At 36.6% G+C, this 22,869-nt stretch overlaps 1 protein-coding gene across 1 annotated transcript; it reads left to right on the top strand.

Moving 5' to 3' along the window:
* The first annotated feature begins 15,781 nt into the window (after positions 1-15,781).
* LOC130471534 (nucleobase-ascorbate transporter 3-like) lies at positions 15,782-20,795 on the top strand. Its single transcript, XM_056841725.1, has 8 exons — positions 15,782-15,796; positions 18,583-18,654; positions 18,844-18,930; positions 19,560-19,606; positions 19,655-19,746; positions 19,855-19,932; positions 20,004-20,164; positions 20,656-20,795. The coding sequence occupies exons 1-8, from the start codon at positions 15,782-15,784 to the stop codon at positions 20,698-20,700; spliced, it is 597 nt and encodes a 198-aa protein (XP_056697703.1). The 3' UTR covers positions 20,701-20,795.
* The last annotated feature ends 2,074 nt before the right edge of the window (positions 20,796-22,869 follow it).

Here is a 22,869-nt window from a genome sequence, read left to right as displayed (position 1 = left end):
TGGAGGAAGTACAAGCCGAGAACAATGAAATGAAGGAACGTATTAGCTTGGTTGAGTCTAGAATGAAAATGTTTCAAGATGCATTGGTGTCGCAACTTAATGTTACTATTCCAACTTCACAAGCTGGATCAGAAATGCAAAAATAGGTCGAAGCTGCTACACATCAGTTCTAGATATTTGGTGCAAATTTTCTTACTTTTTTTAAAGAACAAGGAATCATTGAGATTTAATTCTTAGTATGGACCACGTTATATATTTGACCTTATTAGTTTGGTTGTTTTGACTCACATTGATTTTGTTTATTATAAATATTTTGTGGTTGATTACATTAATTAATATAAATTCAGTGTAATATTCTATATACTTTTTATGGTGTTGAATGAATTGCAGGTTATATATATTTTTCATATTTACGATAAACTTTTATCCACATTAACGTCGAAATATTTTGTCGTTGTTGGACGATAATTAAAATTATTGCGTCCATTTGATTCTCTTTTTACGTCAACTATGTTGGTCGCTATTTGCTGTTTGTTTGACGTCATTGAGTACATAATAACGACGAACAACCTTTTTGTCGTTAATAAATAACGGCAAACAACCTTTTGGTCGTTAATAAATAACGACGAACAATAATTTCGTCGTGTAAAATTCACGACGAACGTTGACGTTAATACTAATAACGTCGGAAGCTATTACGACAAAAATCATGACGAACTTTGTTCGTCGTTAAAGGTTTTAATGACGACTTTTTCGACTTATAACGACGAAAAAGTTTGTCGTTAAAACCCCTTTTTCTAGTAGTGTAATATATATGCATTCACCCATTCGTACCATAAAACGAATGACCCAAGTAACTTTTTCACATATTTACATGATTAATTAAAATTACGTTCATGTAAACGTGTCATAAAGATTAATCAATTCCAAATTATTAATCATTAAAATTATTCCAATCAAATAATTAATTTAATTAAAATAAAAGTACTACGAAAATTAATTTAAATAATTTCATTTAAACGGCTCCCACTTAAACCAATATCGTTTTGGACTTTTAATTTTAAATAATTTAACTTAAGGCCCGGCCCAAGTCAAATAAAATAAAACAATGAAAAAGTCCACCGTTAGCACCTTCGTGCAAAATAAGCCCGAAGCCCAAACATTAGGCCTTGAAATTAATCGAAGCAAAAGTTACATGATACCATGCAACATGGGCTTGGCTTGCGCCTAGGCCATTGCTGCCCATTGCAACAAGTCCGTCGCAAGGCGTAGGCTGCAAGGCCCACACTCGCGCATCGTAGCAGCAACGCACACGCCTCGCCCAACAGCACGTGCGTTGGCTGCCTCGCTTAGCATGTCGTGTCGCTGCTTGGCATGCATGGCTAGGCCTTCGCCCAGCTTGCTGCCTGCAAGCGCAGCACACACAGCAGGCCAGCGCCCATGGGCTGCCCGCGTGTCGCGCATTGCTCGCCCCTTTGTCTCGCATGGACAACATCCACCCCTCGCCCAAGTGCGAGTGGCTTGCTCGTCCAACCAAAAAAAAGTTTCAATTTTAGTATACAAAACGAAAATTTGCACGATTTAGTTTTTCATAATTTCAACAATTCCATTCGTTTTAGATTACAAAAACAATTAAAATGGGCGATTTAAATCATTTCAAACAATCCAATTAATGAAACTTATAAATCTAGGCTAACGTATATTCAAATTTAATGAACAATGAACATCAAAAAAATTTAAATAATTATGATAATCCAATCCAAACATTTAAATTTTAGATTTTTATCAAATTTGGTTTAGGAGAACGATTAAAATTGACTAATCCAATCAAAATTTTAATCCTTGAATTTTTAAATAAGCCATTTAAACATGAAATCATATTCCCCTTCTCACCTAAACAAATTTTCAGATCTAACCAATTAATAAAAATTAAATTTCGATCAAAATTCATTAATCTAGGTTAAATTGTGATTAGGATTTATAACTAACATTTATTAACGAAAAAATTATTATAGGTTCATAATATTAAAAACATCAGTAGGACAAAATTTCAATTAATTATATGTCGATTTTTCTCATATAATTAATTTTAAAAGCCGTCAAGTTTAATGATTTAATTCATGAAACAACAAAAACGCCCAATAAATACAACTTCGGAGCCTGTTTTGAAGTTTCTGATCACATGAATTCAACTTAGAACGCGATTCCAATCAGTTTAGGGTTAGAAAGTCGAAATTCCGACACTTTATGAATACAACACTTTTTTCCACGATTCATCCAATAATCTGGAAAAAATTCGAAAAGTAAAAAAATACACAAAAGATTTCGACAGATACAAACATATAAAATATGCTAAAAAAAATATTTAAATCACATTAAGCTCATGATAGCACTGTAAAGATTTACAGTTAAACAAATAACATGATAGCAGAACAATCCCAAAGCCAGGAACCATGTATAAAGTACAGTTTAAGCATAACATACATTTGTAACGTGTATTCCCTTATAGTCTACGAACACGAACGAGAACTCCAATTGCAGTTCCTCTACTTGGTTCATCGACAGTGCAGATCCGCCTTGATGATTGATAGCTTAGATCTTGATCAAGGTTTTTTGACTTTTTAGGGAAGAACACAGTTTGGAGGCAAGGAGAGAATTAGGGTTCTCAAAGATGCCTTAGGGTTTGTGTGTTGATTCGTATGGGAAAACATTTACACAATAGGTTATAATAATATCGTACTAGTGAGCAAGATAATCGGCCAAACCATGAGGCCATAGTCGGCCAACAAGCCCACTCGAACAAGCTGCCCGCACAACACACATCGCAGCATGCTGGGCCGTGGGTCGCGCCTGGCCAGCGTGCCACTACTACAAAATTGGAATAAGAAACGCACAATAGTGTACGGTCAATTTGGATAGGCGTTTTCTGGAATGATAGAGGACGCGTCCCTTAGATAACCTTTATGTAAAAGTCATAAAATAAAACGCTTCCCTACTAGACAGTTCTCTATTCCTATCACTTGGTTTACATAATTTTTGTATAATAAATGAAATAACATAGAGTATTCCTATTTAAGTTAGGCGTTTAAAAGTGTTTTTATTCAATCCAATAGGCGTTTAGTAGTGTTTTAAATTTTTTATTCCATCCAATATTTTGAGGGGCCGTTTGGTTGGAGAAGGGGAAAGGGAAAGAGAATGAGAATGGGAATCAAGGAGAATGGAATGAAAACCCTTTGTTTAAGAATGGTGTTTGGTATCCCAATTCTTCCCCACTCTCTCTCTCTTAAGTAACTTATTATTTATTATTTTATTATTTATTAATCCCTCCGTTCTTAAATATTAGTCCCCTTTTGACTTCTCAACCCGTTTCAACTCGATACTTACACGTAAATATTTCCAAATACGCATGTTGAAAAAATATTAAAAAATTGAGATTGTTAAACAACACATTGAGACGAACAAAACAAGATCTCACATGAATATGTTTTGAAGTATGTATTGAAAAGAAATTAAAAGATTCTCTTGAATAAATAGTGTCAAAATTCCAAATAGGACTAATATGCAAGAGCAGAGGGAGTATTTATTATTATTATTTAGTATTTATTATTTATTATTTATTTTTTATGAAAAGAAGGTAAAGGGAATGACAAAAACCACCAAACAAACAACAACAAATGGAATGAAACCCCATCATTCCTTTTCCCTTTCCTAAATTTTGTTTAAACCTAAACCTAAACAATATAACACGTCATTCGCTATTGCCATCAGGCCCATCATCCTGCTTTCTCTCTCCTCATTATTTTTTGTACCCCTCAAATTTAAAATAACACCGCATCGCCTTCTACCCTTGTCTGTCGCGTGATGAGTGCACCACTCTCCGGTGACCTCTAAAGCATGTACAATGTACGACTCTATATCACTGGATAAAGACGATGCAGCCCAGGTGATTCTTGGCACAACCCAAAAATAGCCCTAATTATAGGACGCTGCGAGGGGGTCGAAAAACACGACGGGGCGCCTCTTAGAAAGAGTATACGGCCCGCACGACTTCTTTCCCCTATGGATGTGGCAAGCATATTAAGTAAATAGGAACTAACTGTGGGCGTTAGCCTCTTTTTAATATTCTATAGGAGTCGCCATTCAGTTTAAAAAACTGACAAAACCCGGTTATCGTGATATGCCTGGAGTGCAAACATATTTGACTCACAACGGCCATAGGTTCCCTTGTGATCCTTGATGTGGAGATCGCTCAACGTACATCCAGCGGAGTAGAGATTCAGAGTTAGGGGGACTACTAATACGGGGAGTGCCCATCATTAGCCCACGCGGTGTGGTCCTTACTAGTTTGATTGTGACGATGATGGGACATGCGTTATGCTACATTACTACCCTTGATTGATTTTAATGCATAGATATTACTAAGAAGATGTCAAAACGCTGATTTAGATTGATTTAAGGTGCTTAACAGTAAACCGGTTTGTCCAAGTATAATCTGATTTGGGCGTGAACAATATAATAGATTAAAGTTAGCAGATTTATATGGAGAGGAAAGCAATAAAATATGGATTCAGATTATAGCAAAGCGTAGGCTTTACTGCGTTTCTCAGGAACACCTACCACTTGACTTCGCTAGCTTTCCGTTTGGCTTTAGAACTTTTCGATGACTGACTAACTATGGGACGGGATTCTTCTAGAGTTTTGAGTATTTAGGCTTAGGATTGTGTTTAGGTTTCAGCAGCACTTCGACAGTATTCATGCTATTAGGCGGTGGTGCGGGCAGGGTCTGCTTAACAGTGTGTTAAATGCGGCAGACACACGAATACGGGACAGAGAAAAGCTTCGATCAATACTCAAGCTTAAGGGTTAGGAATGTGTGTTATTTTCCGGTTTTCAAAGGCCCTATTTATAGTAAAATAGGCCAGAATAAGATAAATCTTCGAAATGAGAATTTTCCAACTGAGATATGTGCATCGCTAGAAAATTCCAGCGCTTGGATCAGGAGCGCTGGTTATTTCTAACGCTTGCACTTTGAGCGCCAGAATTGTTCTGGTGACAGCTAGATCAATTCTTTATTTTGCGTGATTATGTAAGAGACAAACTGTAGCGCTGGAATATAACAGCGCTCAAGGTTTGAGCGCTGGAAAATAGTGACGCTTGGAATGCCAGCGCTGGAATTTTCCAGCGCTGGTGTTTTAGTTCACTTTTCCAGTCTTATCGGTTCTTTGCCGAATCTTACTCATGTTTTCTATCTTAGGAATATGAGATGGGATGCAACACAACCTTTATTAAACGATAAATCGTAATGCAATTTAAACACTCAGATATTTTATCTTATACGGTTGCTATTCTGGGCAGCGTTCAAGCATATCAGTTACTATTAATAGTAGTTTCTAAAAATGGAAATATGGTTTACGGGATATCAGTCAGTGATGGATCGTTCGCAGCACACTTAAGAAAGCTTAGTCAAGCGATGTTTGGTTTCATCATCAAACACACCGTGCCGGGCCTAGGGACAAATGTAGGCGTGTACAGTTAGCCCCCACTTTGATTGAGTCTTGACAAGACGACAATCAAAGTATTGGTAGACGGAGTGCGTCTGGGGCCTAGTTTGGTTAAAACTAAGTCCGAGCGAGGGTCTCACGAGCCCCCGAGTGATAACATTTGACTGAAGGGTCATCACTAGGAATATCAATAGTTCCCTCACGAGTCATTGGGAATCTATTGACTTGAACGGACTTCTCACAGAGTCATTGAAGACGTTTAACTGGCAAAACGGAGTTTTTCGAAAACAGACACTTAACTTGACTTTTTAAGGACAAAATACTAGATACGGAATGGGATATAGTGTAGGGTTATGAATAATATAAACAATATAATTCATGCGGAAAAACCATAAAGCCAGGAATCCAAATTAATTTCCACATAGTCAATTAGCATAATTTAGTATACGTACAATGTGATGTGTGCCTTCCCTAGGTTCTCCCGAACCGAACAAGAACAAGAACAAGTATAGAACTCCAAATATCGTCCCTCCGTAGATAGTCTACAGCACGTTCGGATCCGCCTTAGATTCAACCAACTAGAATATTCTCTAAGGTTTTATGTGCACTCGGGAAACTCACAATGGTGATAGGCAAGTATTAAATTCTCCCTTGAATTTAATGTGTTGGAATTGTATTGAATAGAATAAATAAATTGTGATCATGAATCCCATATTTAATGGGTGGAAATAAAGGAGTTGTAATCCTACTAGGAATCGATTAACTAAATCCATTAGGACTCTAGTTAATTAATAACATTAGAATTCTAGGGACAATCAAATACTAAGTATTTCAGATTTACCCTAAACATCTAATTTTAGTAGATTTAGGAAAACACAAGATTGCATAGCTCGTAAGAAACCGACCGGCCAAGCCCTTGCAGCATGTGGCCTAAGCCCACGTTACTGCGCTGAGCTTGGCGTCTCGCAACACCATGCGGCCCACGCTGGGCGCTGTTGCCTTGCTTCGGCCCAAGTGCGATTGGCGTCCAGCAACAGCACGCGGCCCATGCGCTGGGCGTTGCTGCCTTGCTTGGCCCAAGTGTTGCTGCTCCGCGTGGGCTTGCTCGGCGATGGGCCTTGCGTCTCGCAAGCTCGTTCGTCAAGCATTCGCACGTCACTCTTCCGACTCGTTTTCCGATTCTGGAATTTATTTCCGATTCGAACAAATATTTACGTTTCCCTTAATATTTTTGCCTTGATGATTGATTTATCCGATTCCGACAATATTTCCGATTCTGGTAATATTTACGTTTTCGGCAATATTTCCGATTCCGGCAATATTTCTATTTCCGATAATATTTTCCAATACGAACTATGTGTCCGTTTCCGGCAACATCTACGACTTGGATAATATTTATATTTCGGTCATGATCCATATTTCCGTTTCCGGCAATATCATCATTTCCGGAGCATTCTATATTTTGCCTTTTGACGATTTCAGCTCTCACTGGAACCGAGATCCGTCGTTTCCAAATGTTCATAAATGGAGTATTTAATGGAATAATATATATTCACTTAAATACTTGATCTGTTCACGTACTATTTGTGTGACCCTACGGGTTCAGTCAAGAGTAAGTTGTGGATTAATATTATTAATTCCACTTGAACTAAAGCGGCCTCTAGCTAGGCATTCGGCTCACTTGATCTCACTGAATTTATTAACTTGTTTAATTAATACTGAACCGCATTTATTAGACTTAGCATTGAATGCATACTTGGACCAAGGGCCTTATTTCCTTCAGTCTCCCACTTGTCCTTAGGGACAAGTGTGCATTGCCTAATTCCTTTGTCGCTTGATGCTTGCTCATGAACATAAGGTAAGAGTAGTCATTCTTATTATGTCCAGAGGTATTTCTCGTTTTCAGAGGTCAACTGATCAAATAAAACAGATAATCATAGCCTATGATTCATAAAAGCACGACCATGCATTTTTCAGTTTCTAGCTCTCCTAGTGGCCTTGTACAACTTTCAGGATCTCATCCCGATTTATGGGAGGACAATCCCAATCTTGTGATCTTGAGTTTAGACTTTGTTTGATAGGTGATTACCAGAGAGTTACCGTTATAGTCTCCTTTTACGGTGCGACGCTTGACAACGTCAAAGTAACCAATTCTCAAATAAGTAATCTCAAATCACTCAGGTATTGAGGATTAGTGTCTAATAATGTAATGAAATTTACTTATGACAGATTTTCATCTCTTACAGTAAAGTTTCATAGGTCTGTCCGATACTAATATTCTAAAGTAAGTATCTATATATGCAAATAATTGTGACATTGCCATGTCCACATAGTTCAAGAAACAGAACTACTAGTCATCTTGCATTCTGGTCGTCTAACGTTTTCTATGCGTCCACCTTTATAGAAAACTTCCGACCAGGGACCATTTTTAACGTTTGACATTCAAGTTCACTTAATAGAAATTTCTTAGTCACAGTACTGGTCCTGACAGTCTATCTTGAATATATTGTCAAATTGAAAGGACCCATCATTTAATAAACCACAAAATTAAATGGAAAAATGAATTCTATTCATTTATATGAATGGTTAACCAAAATGTTTCACAAAGTATTAAACTCTAAAACTTTAAAACATTTATTAAGGACATCAAAGCCATTCTCCAACATGCTTGATTCCAGCTGCAGTGTGCGAGTTGTGCTTCGCTTGCGACATAGGTTTAGTTAATGGATCTGAGATGTTAGCGTTAGTTCCAATCTTGCTTATCTCGACTTCTTTTCTTTCAACAAACTCTCGTAGAAGGTGAAATCTACGAAGTACATGTTTGACTCTCTAGTGGTGTCTAGGCTCCTTTGCCTGTGCAATAGCTCCATTATTGTCACAATATAGAGCTATTGGTCCTTTAGTGGAGGGGACTACACCGAGTTCACCTATGAACTTCCTTAGCCAAATAGCTTCCTTTGCTGCTTCATGTGCAGCAATGTTTAGCACTTTTCAAGCTTACTGCACCTCCGTTGAGGCATAAGACAAACCCAGACTGTGATCTAAAATCATCTTTGTCGGTTTGGAAACTTGTGTCTGTATAGCCTTTAACAATTAATTCATCATATCCACCATAGACCAGGAAATCATATTTGTGCGTTTTTTAGGTACTTTAGAATATTCTTGGCAGCAGTCCAATGTGCCTCTCCTGGGTCTGACTGGTATCTGCTCGTAGCACTGAGTGCGTACGCAACATTCGGGCGTGTACATATCATAGCATACATTATTTAACCAATAAATGATGCATATGGAATCCCACTCATTCGTCTACGCTCATTCAGTGTTTTTGGGCACTGAGTATTGCTTATAGTCATTCCATGAGACATGGGTAGGTAGCCTCGCTTGGAGTCTGCCATCTTGAACCTTTCAAGCACCTTATTGATATAAGTGCTTTGACTAAGTCCAATCATCCTTTTAGATCTATCTCTGTAGAACTTGATGCCCAGTATGTAATGTGCTTCTCCTAGATCGCAAAATATTTCACAAGCGAAATCTTGACAGAGTTCAACATAGGAATGTGATTTCTGATAAGTAATATGTCGTCGACATATAATACTAGAAAAGCAGTTTTTCTCCCACTGACCTTCTTGTATACACAAGATTCGTCTGCGTTCTTGATGAAGCCAAAGTCACTGACTGCTTCATCAAAACGTATATTCCAGCTCCTTGATGCTTGCTTCAATCCATAAATGGATTTCTTAATCATGCATACCTTTTTAGCATTATTTGGATCCTCAAAACCCTCAGGTTGTGTCATGAACACAGTTTCTGTTAAAACACCGTTTAAGAAAGCGGTTTTGACATCCATCTTCCATATTTCGTAATCGTAATATGCGGCGATTGCTAACATTATCCGAATAGACTTTGGCATTGCAACTGGTGAAAAGGTTTCATCGTAATCCACACCGTGGAATTTCCTGTAACCTTTTGCAACCAATCTAGATTTGAAAACTTCTAGTTTCCCATCCTTGTCCTTTTTCGGTTTGAAAACCCATTTGCTTCCTATGGCTTAGTAGCCATCTGGCAAATCGACCAAATCCCAAACTTGGTTTTCAGACATGGAGTCTAATTCAGATTGCATGGCTTCTTGCCATTGCTTGGAGCTATGGCTTGTCATAGCTTGTTTGTAAGTCGCTTTCCAGCAATAGAATTTCCTGGTTCTCGTTCGTCAAAATACGTATGTATCTTTCCGGTTGAGACCTATATATCTGCGATCTACGCGGGGTTACATTTCTAGTTGGTTCTTGATTCTCACCAGATGCTTCTAAAGATCTATGAGTTTCAACCTGAATGTCATCTTGAGCATTCTCTAGAGTTTGTTGTTCGACTCGAATTTCTTCGAGGTCTACTTTTCTACCACTTGTCATTTTGGAAATGTGATCTCTTTCCAAAAAGATACCATCTCGAGCAACAAACACCTTGTTCTCAGATGTATTGTAGAAGTAATACCCCTTTGTTTCCTTTGGATAGCCCACAAGGATACATTTGTCAGATTTTGGTTGAAGTTTGTCAGAAATTAATCGTTTGACGTATACTTCACAACCCCAAATCTTAAGAAAAGACACATTTAGAGGCTTTCCAAATCATAACTCATATGGAGTCTTTTTGGCAGCTTTAGACGGAGCTCTATTTAGTGTGAGTGCCGTCGTGTTTAGTGCATGTCCCTAAAATTCTATTGGAAGTTCGGCCTGACCCATCATTGATCGAACTATGTCTAGCAAGGTCCTGTTCCTCCGTTCTGACACACTGTTCCATTGAGGTGTTCCGGGAGGAGTCAATTCTGACAAGATTCCACATTCTTTCAGATGGTCATCAAATTCATAGCTCAGATATTCACCGCCTCAATCAGACCGCAGTGCTTTAATCTTCTTGCCTAATTGATTCTCTACTTCACTCTGAAATTCCTTGAATTTGTCAAAGGATTCAGACTGAAGTCATCAGTGAAAGTGATAACGTAGCTGAAACCACCTCTAGCATTTGAACTCATTGGTCCACATACATCTGTATGGATTAAACCCAATAGATCAGTTGCTCTTTATCCAACTTTAGAGAAAGGTTTCTTTGTCATTTTTCCAAGTAAGCATGATTCGCATTTACCATAATCCTCTAAGTCAAATGGTTCTAGAATTCTTTCCTTTTAAAGTCTTTCTATGCGCTTCATGTTAATAAGGCCTAATCGACAGTGCCACAGATAGGTGAGATCTGAATCATTCGTTTTGGCCCTTTTGGTATTTATGTTATAAACTTGTTTGTCGTGATCTAGCAAATAAAGTCCATTGACTAATCTAGCAGATCCATAAAACATCTCTTTAAAACAAAACGAGCAACTATTGTCTTTTATTAAAAAGCTAAATCCCTTAGCATCTAAGAAAGAAACAGAAATGATGTTTTTAGTAAGACTTGGAACATGGAAACACTCTTCTAGTTCCAAAACTAGCCCAGAGGGCAACGACTAATGCATCAATCCTTGCTCCATTTCCCACTCGTAGGTCGACTTCACCCTTGCTTAACCTTCTACTTCTTCTTAGTCCCTGTGAATTGGAACAGAAGTGTGAGCCACAACCTGTGTCTAATACCCAAGAAGTTGAATTTCTAAGTATACAGTCTATAACAAAAATACCTAAAGATAGAAAGACCATTCCGTTCTTCTAATCTTCCTTAAGCTTCAAGCAATCTCTCTTCCAATGCCCCTTCTTCTAACAGTAGAAGCATTCAGATTCAGAAGTGGGATGGCTCACCTTCTTCTTTGCAGACTTGGTGCCGCCAGTTTGCTTAGTTGGGTTGGCTTTCTTGCCACCTTTCTTAGCATTCCTCTTCTTGCAAGATTTCTTGAACTTACCCCCATGCAGCATAAGAACATCTTGCTTTTCACTTTTAAGCGTCTTTTCAGTGGTCTTTAGCATACCGTGAAGCTCAGTGAGCGTTTTGTCCAAACTATTCATGCTGTAGTTCAGCTTGAACTGATCATGTTAGATATTAGTCTTCAAATTGTGTGAGTTGGAGTATTCTCCCACATGGAAGAGAAATGATGTTTTGGTTACGTTGTCTTTAAATATACTCATGTCCCTCATACATTGAATATGAGATGGCTTGGGTTATTGGGCCTAGTGGAGCATTGGGCTTGGTTTGCTATTATTGGGTTGGTAATATAGCTATATATTATTAACGGATTTTTCATGAAATACCCCTCAATTTTCACGAAATTCACCAAATGCCCCTCAACTTTCAGAAATTCACCAAATGCCCCTCACCTTTAATATAATACCCAAACTACCCTTACTAATGACGCGCCGTTAGTCCGCCGTTAGCCTACTTTTCTAATTCACCAAATGCCCCTACAATGTAACTTATTTCACCAAATACCCCTATTTTAAAATATAATTCACCAAATGCCCAAATGTAAAAATTACCTTTTTAAAGCCCAACGGCTAGTTTTTTGAGATTGAAAAATAGTCGTAGCTTATTGTTTTAGTATAAATAACCCTGTTCTGAGTGTTTATTTAGTCACCAAATTGTTTTGTTGTAGTTTCATCTCATTTTGTGTCATGAGTTATCATTCAAAATCATCATCCACACATAATGAGTCCACATATGTTAGAGTCCCAAATAAAATCTGTTATCGTGGGAGGAAATTTGTCATTCGTAGCTCCGATACAACACTCAATCCACAAAGGGTATACTACAAGTGTGATCCAAGAAACAATGGCGAATATGCTTAATTATGATGTTTTTGATCCATACTACATATTGTTTCAGTATATCTGTCACTATATGAAGTTATTTTTGAATGGTGAATATGATAATTATGATGTTTTTGAATGGTGAATATGCTTAATCTAGTTTGATAAGTGATGTTTTTTTGTGTGTTGAATATGCTTAATCTGTTGCTGATATTTTTAGTACACTTTATTTCTGACACATCTTAAACTATTAGCAGCAGAAATGCTAGATTGATTACAATTTCACGAGGAAGCAGTTTAGTTCCCAAATATGGAGTAATTAACAAGAGAAATACGCAACAAGGCATCACAAGTAAGCATCACGAGTAGCTGCTTCAATTTGTTGTAAAGACACCATAGTAGCACCCCAACTCCCAAGAGGTGCTGTAGGACCTTTAAGCACGTACAAAAACAATTCTTTACCCGGTGTAAATAGATTCGTCAAATATTGCAATCCAAATGTTTTGAACTTTTCATTGGTCTGTTTTTTATCCTGTTTAACTGTTACAACCAATTCACCCAAATCAAAAGCATTCCTGCATTGAATCCCATAATCTCTGTTCAACGCTTTAAGACAGTTGTTCATTTTAAAAGCAACAAAGGTAAGCTCTTGTCTTTGGAAGAACTAGGCCAGTGAACAAATAGGTTTATTAATCCGCAACAATTGGATAATCAAGCAATTGTCGAAGAAACACAGCTTCACTATGGCAACTTTTTCAGCAAGTTGGTGTTTGGTGTCATCTTGACAGTAGTGTCTTTCGATGTCTAGTCCTATTATGGACATGTGGTTGTCGCTAGAGCTACGGATTTTTGACAGCAACTTTCCCAAACTATGATTAAGCTCAGTTATGGTGTAAACTAATGTTGTATTCGCATCTAATAATAAAAAGACTCTCACTTGTCTTAAAAAAATGGAGAGAGAGAACCCAACCCCAACCAAACCCCAACCCCAACCAATGGACAATTGTTAGCCGGAGAAAACCCAGAAACGCCACCAACAAATTAGCACGGAGAACCTGCTTCATCAATTTCCTTCCCCGTAACACCAGCCGACAAGGACTGTTCCATCTTTTCGATCGACATACACATGCCCAAAAACTAACCGTTGGGCTTTAAAAAGGTAATTTTTACATTTGGGCATTTGGTGAATTATATTTTAAAATATGGGTATTTGGTGAAATAAGTTACATTGTAGGGGCATTTGGTGAATTAGAAAAGTAGGCTAACGACGGACTAACGGCGTGTCATTAGTAAGGGTAGTTTGGGTATTATATTAAAGGTGAGGGGCATTTGGTGAATTTATGAAAGTTGAGGGGCATTTGGTGAATTTCGTGAAAATTGAGGGGTATTTCATGAAAAATCCGTATTATTAATCAAGACTTAGCACTTAGAACTTTGAACGTGGCACGTGCACGATCCATTTAATGACATACTTAACGTTAATTGTTTTTGCGGTTATTAATTAATTAATATTTCGGCATTAATTAATTAATTATTTTAAATAGGATAACACCAAGGGCAGTTATTTAGTAACTATCATATTGGTTTTCCAATTTAATCCAATGCATTAGGTTAATGTTAATTACGTTCTTTACATCTCTCATAATTTTAGTTTCTTCCAAAATACATGTTCATGGAGAATGGTTTAATTTGCTATATTCTATTCGTGATTAGGGAATCCTGGGAGTAGGTTAGCTTTGAATCCTATCAACAATATAGTGGGGGCTAATATTATCCAAAGGACAAAACGCTCGTCCTAATTTAGTTTCTAAATCAACTCGTCCTAATTTAGTTTCTAAATTAACTCGTCCTAATTTAGTTTCTAAATTTTCGTGTTTATTTTATATTTCAAAGTATAGTATTTAACAATCTTAGGATAATATTATGGAGAGCACGATGAAGATGTTCGGTAATGATACTATGAAACTAGATCGTTTTGATGGAACCAACTTTCTGCGTTGGAAAGAGAAGATTTCGTTCTTGCTTACTGCTCTAAAGATTTTCTATGTTCTGGATCCGAAGTTGGGGCCGTAACTAGAACCATCAGACAAGGACACCGAAGGGATGGTTGCAGATCGTAAGAAGCGCACTGAAGATGAGATGCTGTGTAGAGGCTATATTCTGAATTCCATCTCTGATCGTTTATATGATCTCTACACTCCAATTCAGTCTGCAAAAGAGATGTGGAAATCCCTGGAGTTTAAGTATGATGCTGAAAAAAAAGGGGCAGATAAGTTTATTACTTTTAAATTCTTTGAATTTTCTATGGTTGATGGCACTTCTATTCTTGATCAAGTGCATGAATTTCCGGTATTCATTTCTAAGTTTAAAGATCTGATGATAACCATTCATGAGAAACTGATTGTGGGAGGGATTATTGCAAAGTTACCACAATCCTGGAATGATTACAGGAAAAAGTTGCTGCATACTTCTGAGGAATTTACTTACGAAATAAAGAGGAAACTCGTATTCGTGAGAAGGATCTGAATGTTGCTTCTAGTTCTAAAGTAAATTATATCAGTCAGAAGAATCAGAAGGGTAAGAGAAAGAAAAATAATAATCCTAATTCTTCTAACCCGAACAAAAAGGGAAAGAAGGATATTTATGAAATTGTTTGTTACAATTGTGGAAAGAAAGGACACTTCAAACGTTTATGCAGGAATCCTAAGAAGGAGAATGAGCAAAATCAGAACCAAACCTAGAAGAAGAGTAATGAAGAGAAGGCGGTTGCAAACGTTGTTGAACAAAAAGACAACAGATTACTTGTATGGTTTCTGATTTGCACATTGGAATGATCTAAGAGTTGCATATGGATGCAGTTGCTACAAGTGATGATTGGTGGTATGATTATGGTGCTACCACCCATGCTTGCAATAATCGCTCGCTTTTTAAGGATTATGTTGATGCCGTTGATGGGCATGAAATTCTGTTGGGAGATCATCACACTAACAAGGTTCTTGGAACAGGAAGTGTGGTGTTCCAATTTACTTCTGGAAAGAAAGTTACTCTTACTAATGTACTTCATGTTCCTTCTATTCGGACGAATTTGGTTTCTGGTTTTGTTTTATGTAAGAAAGGACTCAAGGCTGTTTTAGAGTCCGATAAGATTATTCTATCTAAGGCTGGTTCCTTTGTTGGAAAGGGTTATGCACTACTACAAATATGGCTTTTAATAGCGTTTTTTTAATAGCGTTTTTGCCTCTATTGCTATCAAAAATATTAAAAATAACATATCATAGCGCTTATAAGAAAAACGCTGTCACATGTGCACATATTATAGCGATTTAACCGGGAGCGCCATTATTTTATAATCGTTATTATAGGGCTTTTTCAAAAACCTCTATTACAAGTATAAGAAAAAAAAGAAAAAAAAATACAAAAACCAATAAAAAAGAATCGCCTAATTCCCTCACTTCTTCACTCTGCCAAACCAGAAACCTCAAATCTCAAGACTCTCAATAGACGCCGAAACCAGCACCACAATCCTTCACGCGGCGGCCATTAAGGGTGGTGGAGATTTAGATGGCGGCGATTAAGGTTGGTGGAGATTTAGGTGACGGCGTTTCCTTTGTCCGGCGTTGCTTATTCTGACAGAGAAATCGATTTTCAAGGTAATCTCCATAAAATTTGCGAAATTCTGTTAATTTATGTTGTTCTTAATTTTTGTATGAAATTTGGGATAATTGTTAATTAATTTTCTTGAATTGGTTTTGTTGGGAAGGAGGTTTGGATTCAATTATGGTTGGTTTAATTATGGGTTTTGGGGTTTAATGATGGGGTTTGGGGTTTTGCGGTTGCTAAACAACTCTTCCTCGCCCAGAATTGAAATTCATCCTCCAGCAAAATAACAAGAACTATTCACTGCTTTCCTGTTCAATGAAATCTCTCTTTCCACATACAAAAATAATCTATGGTCAGACAAAAGGTTTGTTTTCATTCGATTTTACTCAATCAAGGTAGAAGAGTGTTACAATCCTCAAAGGTTCTTTGCTTCTTGACATGTTTCCATGAGTATTTTGCTGTCATGGAATGCAAAACAAATGACTTGCTGAAATTGTGAAATAATATATCCATGTTTCATAACCTGCAAATTAAACAGTGATACCAGGTTACACAATCCATAATCAAGAAATTGGAGAGGTGGTGAGCTATGCCTAGTAAATTAAAAGGACAAGGAACATTTTAATAAATTAAAAGGGCAAGGTGGTGAGCTATGCCTAGTAAAGTTTACATATCTCGGTTAATTTCCCCCTAGTTCTTATTTCTAAGTACTCTGCAGAACTCTTGTAAGCTAAGCTGCAGGAGTTATCCATTCTGACTTTGAGAAAGGTTTTATCTGTGCTGTGACGGTAAGGATTATAACAGATTTTTTTATCTTATTTTCAGAAATATTAAAGGTTAGATCCCTCTCTAAAGAAACTAATTTGGGGAGGATGGTAGTACAACGCAGTGAACCTAGATTTGTATTCAGCTAAGCACGAAATCCTGTGGTAATAGCCATTGACTGTAGTTTTTTATTGCAGGGGTGATTCTTCTGTTCTTGTTAATATTCTACTGTATATGACTTAGTCATGGTTAAATTTTTTTCTCCATTAATTTCTGAAATTGTGAAGTTAAAGCAAGTGGTGAATGTATTGATTAAAAGATCATTTTTGGAAAATAGAAGTGTTTTCTCAGTGAGTTCGTATTTGTCTCTTTCATTACTAAATATGTAGGGACTTAAACCACTCCAGTGGAAGTAGTTAATTTGGTGTCTTCGCTTTCACCTATGTCAAGAGTTGATTCATTTTTTCTTACATGCCTAGTCAAATCACTCAAATGCAATGTGTAAAAAAGCTCCAAGCCTAAAGCGGTAGGGGTCTTGCTTCGGTGCGCCTAGTTGAAGTGAGGCGCACTATATAACATTTTAAATCAACTGACTGATGTGCGCCTCATATGCTGCTTCGAACTGATCTACTGCAATGCTACTAATATGTTGCTTTGTGCTATGTGTAATGATCTCTTTTGGTTGTGTTGTTATGCTAGTTTATGCTAATTTGTTATGTTATGATTGTGTTGTTATACTTGTTTATGCTAATATGTCTGCTTGTTTATGCTAATTTATTCTGCTGTGATTGTTGTGTTCTGCTTTTTTATGCTAATTTATTCCACTAATATGCTGCTGTGAATACTGACTACCGATTTACTAATATGCTGTTGTGAATATTAATCTGCTGATCTACTGATATGCTGCTGTGAATACTGATCTGCTGATCTTGCATACTGATCAACTGATATGCTAATGTGAATATTGATCTGCTCTGAATGCTGATTAAATATTGATCTACTGATCTTGCTACAAATCAATCTGATGTACTGGTTTTCCACCGTTATTTGTTCCTTGAGTGAACTACTGTCGGATTCTGTCAAAATATTACCTGTGTTACTCTGATACGGGTGCTTACATACTTAAAACCTTCTTAATTGAACAAATCCATGCACTCGTTGATGGTAGTCAGTCGATTCTTGGTTCTGAATTGAGACTATTGTTCTTAATTCGACTGCAGTGATAATATGAAACTTGAAACAGATTGATGCTTCTGATGAGTCTGATACTTGAGGGTTAAGGGATTTAGTGGCAATATTGCCATGATTTAATATGTCTGAAATATCATGTCTTTTTAATACTGCATCAGCTTGTAATGAAATCACAAATCTGCCAAGAAAATTAACAAGTATGGGGAAAGATTGCTGCTTATATTAATGGAAGATTAAGCACACAAAATGGTGCGGTTACAAGTTAGCTTGAGGCTACAATTCTCCAAAATAGTGAGTTTAGGTCACAAGTCTCAATTGTTTACTCACACAAAAGACAACCAAAACTCATTGCTCTCTTCCCTTATTAATAGCTAAAACTCGTTGCACTACCATCCCACTTCCTTTTCTCCTCTATTGCATCTGCTGTCTTGTTTGCTACGGCTTTTTAAAGATGTTTGGATGATTCTGTTGCTGCCCCTTTTGTCCTCTTCTGTTGTAGGTGATACCATGATAGTTATTGGTGGGCATTGCCAAGTCATCACACAACTTTATTTTAATCCTTATAGTTTCATCTAGGTTAGAATTATAGAATTGTAGTAATAAGGGTTAGTGTACGAAAGCTACAGTACTAATGAAGAGCATCTATTATTCTTGTTATTATAATATTACTCTTGAATTTATAGGAACCGAAAAATGCATCCTTGGGGATTTACTTGAAATCATATCGTTAACACGTAAGTGAGCTTAATTAACAACCATTGCTTGACTTTAATTAAATTTTATACGATAATCAATTAATGTTCCAGTGGGGTACACCGTTATTCAGTGCAGGCAGTGTGTTTGGGATAATGGGTGCGGCACTTGTTTCGTCAGCAGAGGTTTGATCACGTTCGCATAAAATTAATAACTTTGCTTGTGTTTTCATGATTTGAGTATTATGAATTTATAAAATCACTTTGTTGCTGAAAGCTCTTTTAGGTAAAATAGTGGACGAGCTCTATTTAAGTAGTAGGATATTGGCATGTTTTTGTGATCCATCTTTTCGAATGATTCGTTTTCTGGTGCAGACCACTGGAACATTTTATGCAGCTGCCCGCCTATCTGGTGCCACTCCTCCTCCCTGTCATACGTTGAGCAGAAGTATAGGGTGGCAGGTTTGGGCTGAGATTATATTAATAATTTGTTTGGCTATTCCGCTTGGAGTAATATGTGGTAAGGAAGGTTAACTGTTCTTTTGGCACGCAAGGTATAAGCATGCTTCTTGATGGTCTATTTGGTTCTATTGTTGGTTCAACTACTTCGGTGTAAGTGCCCTGTATATGCAGCGTTTCCAACCCATTTTTGTAAATTTAGGGAGCTATTATAGCAGATACTTTTTTTCTGAAATCACTTGGTTCAAGAATAATACATTGTGTTGTCGAGTAATTGGTTCCTCTTTAAAACCGTGTTTTAGTGTTCTAATAGAAGAGAAGTCCTACAAGAAAGAATAATGTAAATGAAGTTCCTTGTTGAAATTCTTCTTCTCTTGTGAGATAGTTTGTCCAGTTTCAGTTAAAACAGTAATAGGATAGTTATACTACTGCCTTAAGTTGAGTGGAAATTATTCCTTTTCCCGTCTATCTCAACTGTTGACAGTTAAGGGTAAGTACTACGTACATTTAGACCTCTCAAGAGTCAAGACCCTGCAACACACTTGGAGCTATGTAGGGTTATTGTTTAAGTGGGATAGCTTTTTAAGTTTTTATATATAATTTCTGCAATTTTAAGTTATTACTTTTGATAGGTTCAAGAAGTTGTCCCTAAGGTTTTTTTCAGCACCTTCTTATCTCAGTAAGCTGCTACATATCTCATACATTTAACTTTCACTTTTTCTTGCAGGGAGAATGTTGGGCTTCTTGGACTGACACATGTAGGAAGTAGGAGAGTTGTTCAAGTGTCTACATCTTTCATGATCCTTTTCTCCATATTTGGTGAGCAGTTCTGGAGTAACAGCTACAATCGAAGCTTTAATGAAATTAGGTATGCATGTATTTTCATCTTTGTAAGCTTAATTATCTTCTGTGAAATATCTGTTTCAGGAAAATTTGAATCCTTCTTTGCATCAATCCCTCTACCAATATTTGCTGCCATATATTGCGTTCTGTATGGAATAGTTGGTAAGTATATTATTATTTTTAATTACCTATTTGATGTTATGAATGCCTTGTAACTAGTCACTATCTTGCAGCTGCCAGTGGGATTTCCTTCATTCAATTTACGAACAATAATTCCATGAGGAATATGTACGTTTTGGGGCTGAGTCTTTTCCTTGGAATATCGATACCTTATTACTTTATGAGTTACACCATGACAGCAAATCATGGGCCTGTTAACACCGGTGGTGCATGGGTAAGTTGTTTTTATATCAAGTAATGTTCACATATTGTGTCCTTTCTTCATATTGGCTAATGGAGACCGATATGTATATTATATATTTTAAATCTAATAAGAAGTATTGGTTTTGTAATATAGAAATAAAAGACATACCAGGCCTCCAAAAAAAAGGTACATATATATGTAGTACATACTAAGGCCAACGTAGACAGGCAAAGATTGTGAGTCTGCACAGCTAACAGCCAATCCAACTATGGTTGCATTCAAACTATAGAAGACTTCATAATTTGGTACCTAGCATAAATATTACCTAAAAATGACCTTGATAATTACGTAGTAGTACACAAATAATTAGAATCACATCATAATCTATTCCTATAATGTAAGTTCAATTTGTTTTCTTCATGTATGGCACTTATTTTTTATGGTAATACTAATTCTTTCGATTTTTCCCCTTCTATATATGTATGAATTCTTAAACCCCATTGTTTCACATTACTTTTCAGATTCTCAGTTTCGAAGTTATGACAAAGAGCAGATTGACGAAGTAAAGAACCGAATGGGTGCGCCATGTTGTTCAACAATTGTATAATAGCTAGGTTATGTTGAAGGAACCAACAAACATTAGACTCTATTAATTAATGTATTTTACGTAGTTTAATGTTTAGAATTTTATTTTATATCTATGTAATCGGTTTTATTAGGGTGACAATTACATAACTTCTTTTAGTTGAGGTTTGGAAATTAAGTTTCAACTATATACTATTCTTCAATATATGGTGTTATTTTTGTTGCAAAAAAAAAAACAAATTTCAGGTATATTAGAAATATATATTTTTTAAAAAAATTAATAACTTTGACAGCGCTTTATATACATCCGCTATTAGAAAATAATTTAAAAGTTGGCGGTAAACCTTTAATAGCGTTTCTTTAATAGCGCTTATAAAGTGCTATGAAAGAAACATTTGAATTATCCTAATATTACATATGACAACGCTTTTGAAAAGCGCTATTAAATGTACCTTTTACTTTTAATAGCGGAGCCATCAACAGCGCTTCAAGAAGCGCTGTTAAAGGCCTTATTAAGCGCTATTAAAAGCATTTTCTGTCGTAGTGATGTATCATATGACATGTTTAAGCTAAGTATCAAGAAATTTGAAAGTTCTAATTATTTTGTGCGCAATCTTTTGATTTCAGTTTTAATATAGAATGTACAACTTTTAATCTTTGGCATAACTGTTTGGGACATGTTAATTATCAAACAATGAAGTTCATATGCAAAAACAGAATTATTTCTTATAGAAATAAAAACAAAGATAAGTGTGAAGTTTGTTTCCAAGCGAAAATGAAAAGGAAACCTTTCCCAAAGGTTGATAGACAATCTGAAATTTTAGAGCTTGTACATTCTGATATTTGTGAGTTAGATAGTGTTTTAACTAGAGGTGGCATTAGATATTTTATTACTTAATTTTATTTATGATTGTTCTAAATTTACTTTTGTCTATTTAATGAGATCAAAAGATCAAGCATTTGACATGTGTCAAGTTTACAAAGCCATGGTAGAAACACAAAAGGGAAAGAAACTGAAAATCTTGAGAAGTGATAGAGGTGGGGAATATTTTCCTACTGAATTTACTTCATTTTGTGAAGACAATGGCATTGTTCACCAAGTTAGTGCACCTTATAGACCTCAACAAAATGGGGTAGCAGAAAGGAAAAATTAAGTTTTGGTTGATATGGTAAATGCCATGATTGTTAACTCCAATTTACCAACGAATTTATGGGGTGAGGCTTTACTAACTGCATGCCATGTACACAATAGAGTTCCTTCAAAGAAGCTGGAATTATTTCCTTATGAAATTTGGAGAGGAAGAAAACCTAATATTAGTTATTTTAGGGTATGGGGATGCTTAGCTTATTACAAGGTCCCAGATCCTAAGAAACTAAATCAGGTCCAAGGGCTTTGAAAAGTGTGTTTATGGAATATGCTGAAAACTCTAAGGCGTATAGACTTTTGGACTTAGACTAAAATTTCATTGTGGAATCTCGAGATGTAGAATTCTTTGAGAATGAATTTCGAAGTGATTCCAAAACAGTTGATGAGTATTTGCAACAAGTTCCACAAACTGAAACAAGTTCTAACCCTTCTTCTAGCAATGTGAGGTTACATCGTAATGATTCTAGTGAACTTAGTGAACCAAGAAGGAGTATAAGAGCTAGAAAGGAAAAGAACTTGGGTCCTGATTTCATTAATTCACAAGCTATTGCTTTTCTTGTGGAAGGTGATAGAGAAACTGTTACCAATAAAATCCTGTGAGGGGGTCGAAAAAGCACGAGGCTAATGCGTGACCTCGTCCCTCGTGGGTGTGACGATTCTTTTTATTCAATCAAGTGTAATTGGATTTCCTGTGAGTTTACACCCAATTGACTAGTAATATAGGAGTCGCCATTCAGTTTTTAACAACAATGAGAAAAACTGACAAAACCCGGTTATCGTGACATAAAGGGAGTGCAATTATGTTTGACCACGACGGCCGTAGGTTCCCTTGTGATCCCTGGTGTGGGAATCTCTCAACATACACCCGCAAGGTAGAGATTGAGGGTTCGGGGGACTGTAACTACCGAGAGGAGTACTTCGCTCGTCGATAACTCCAGAGCCTGGATATCCTTACTAGCTCAGCATAAATAATTGAAGGGACATGCGTTAACTATTAAACTAA

This window comes from Spinacia oleracea, chromosome 4 (genome assembly GCF_020520425.1).
Source record: "Spinacia oleracea cultivar Varoflay chromosome 4, BTI_SOV_V1, whole genome shotgun sequence".
NCBI lineage: Eukaryota > Viridiplantae > Streptophyta > Magnoliopsida > Caryophyllales > Amaranthaceae > Spinacia > Spinacia oleracea.
This window is presented reverse-complemented; position numbering and strand designations above follow the sequence as displayed.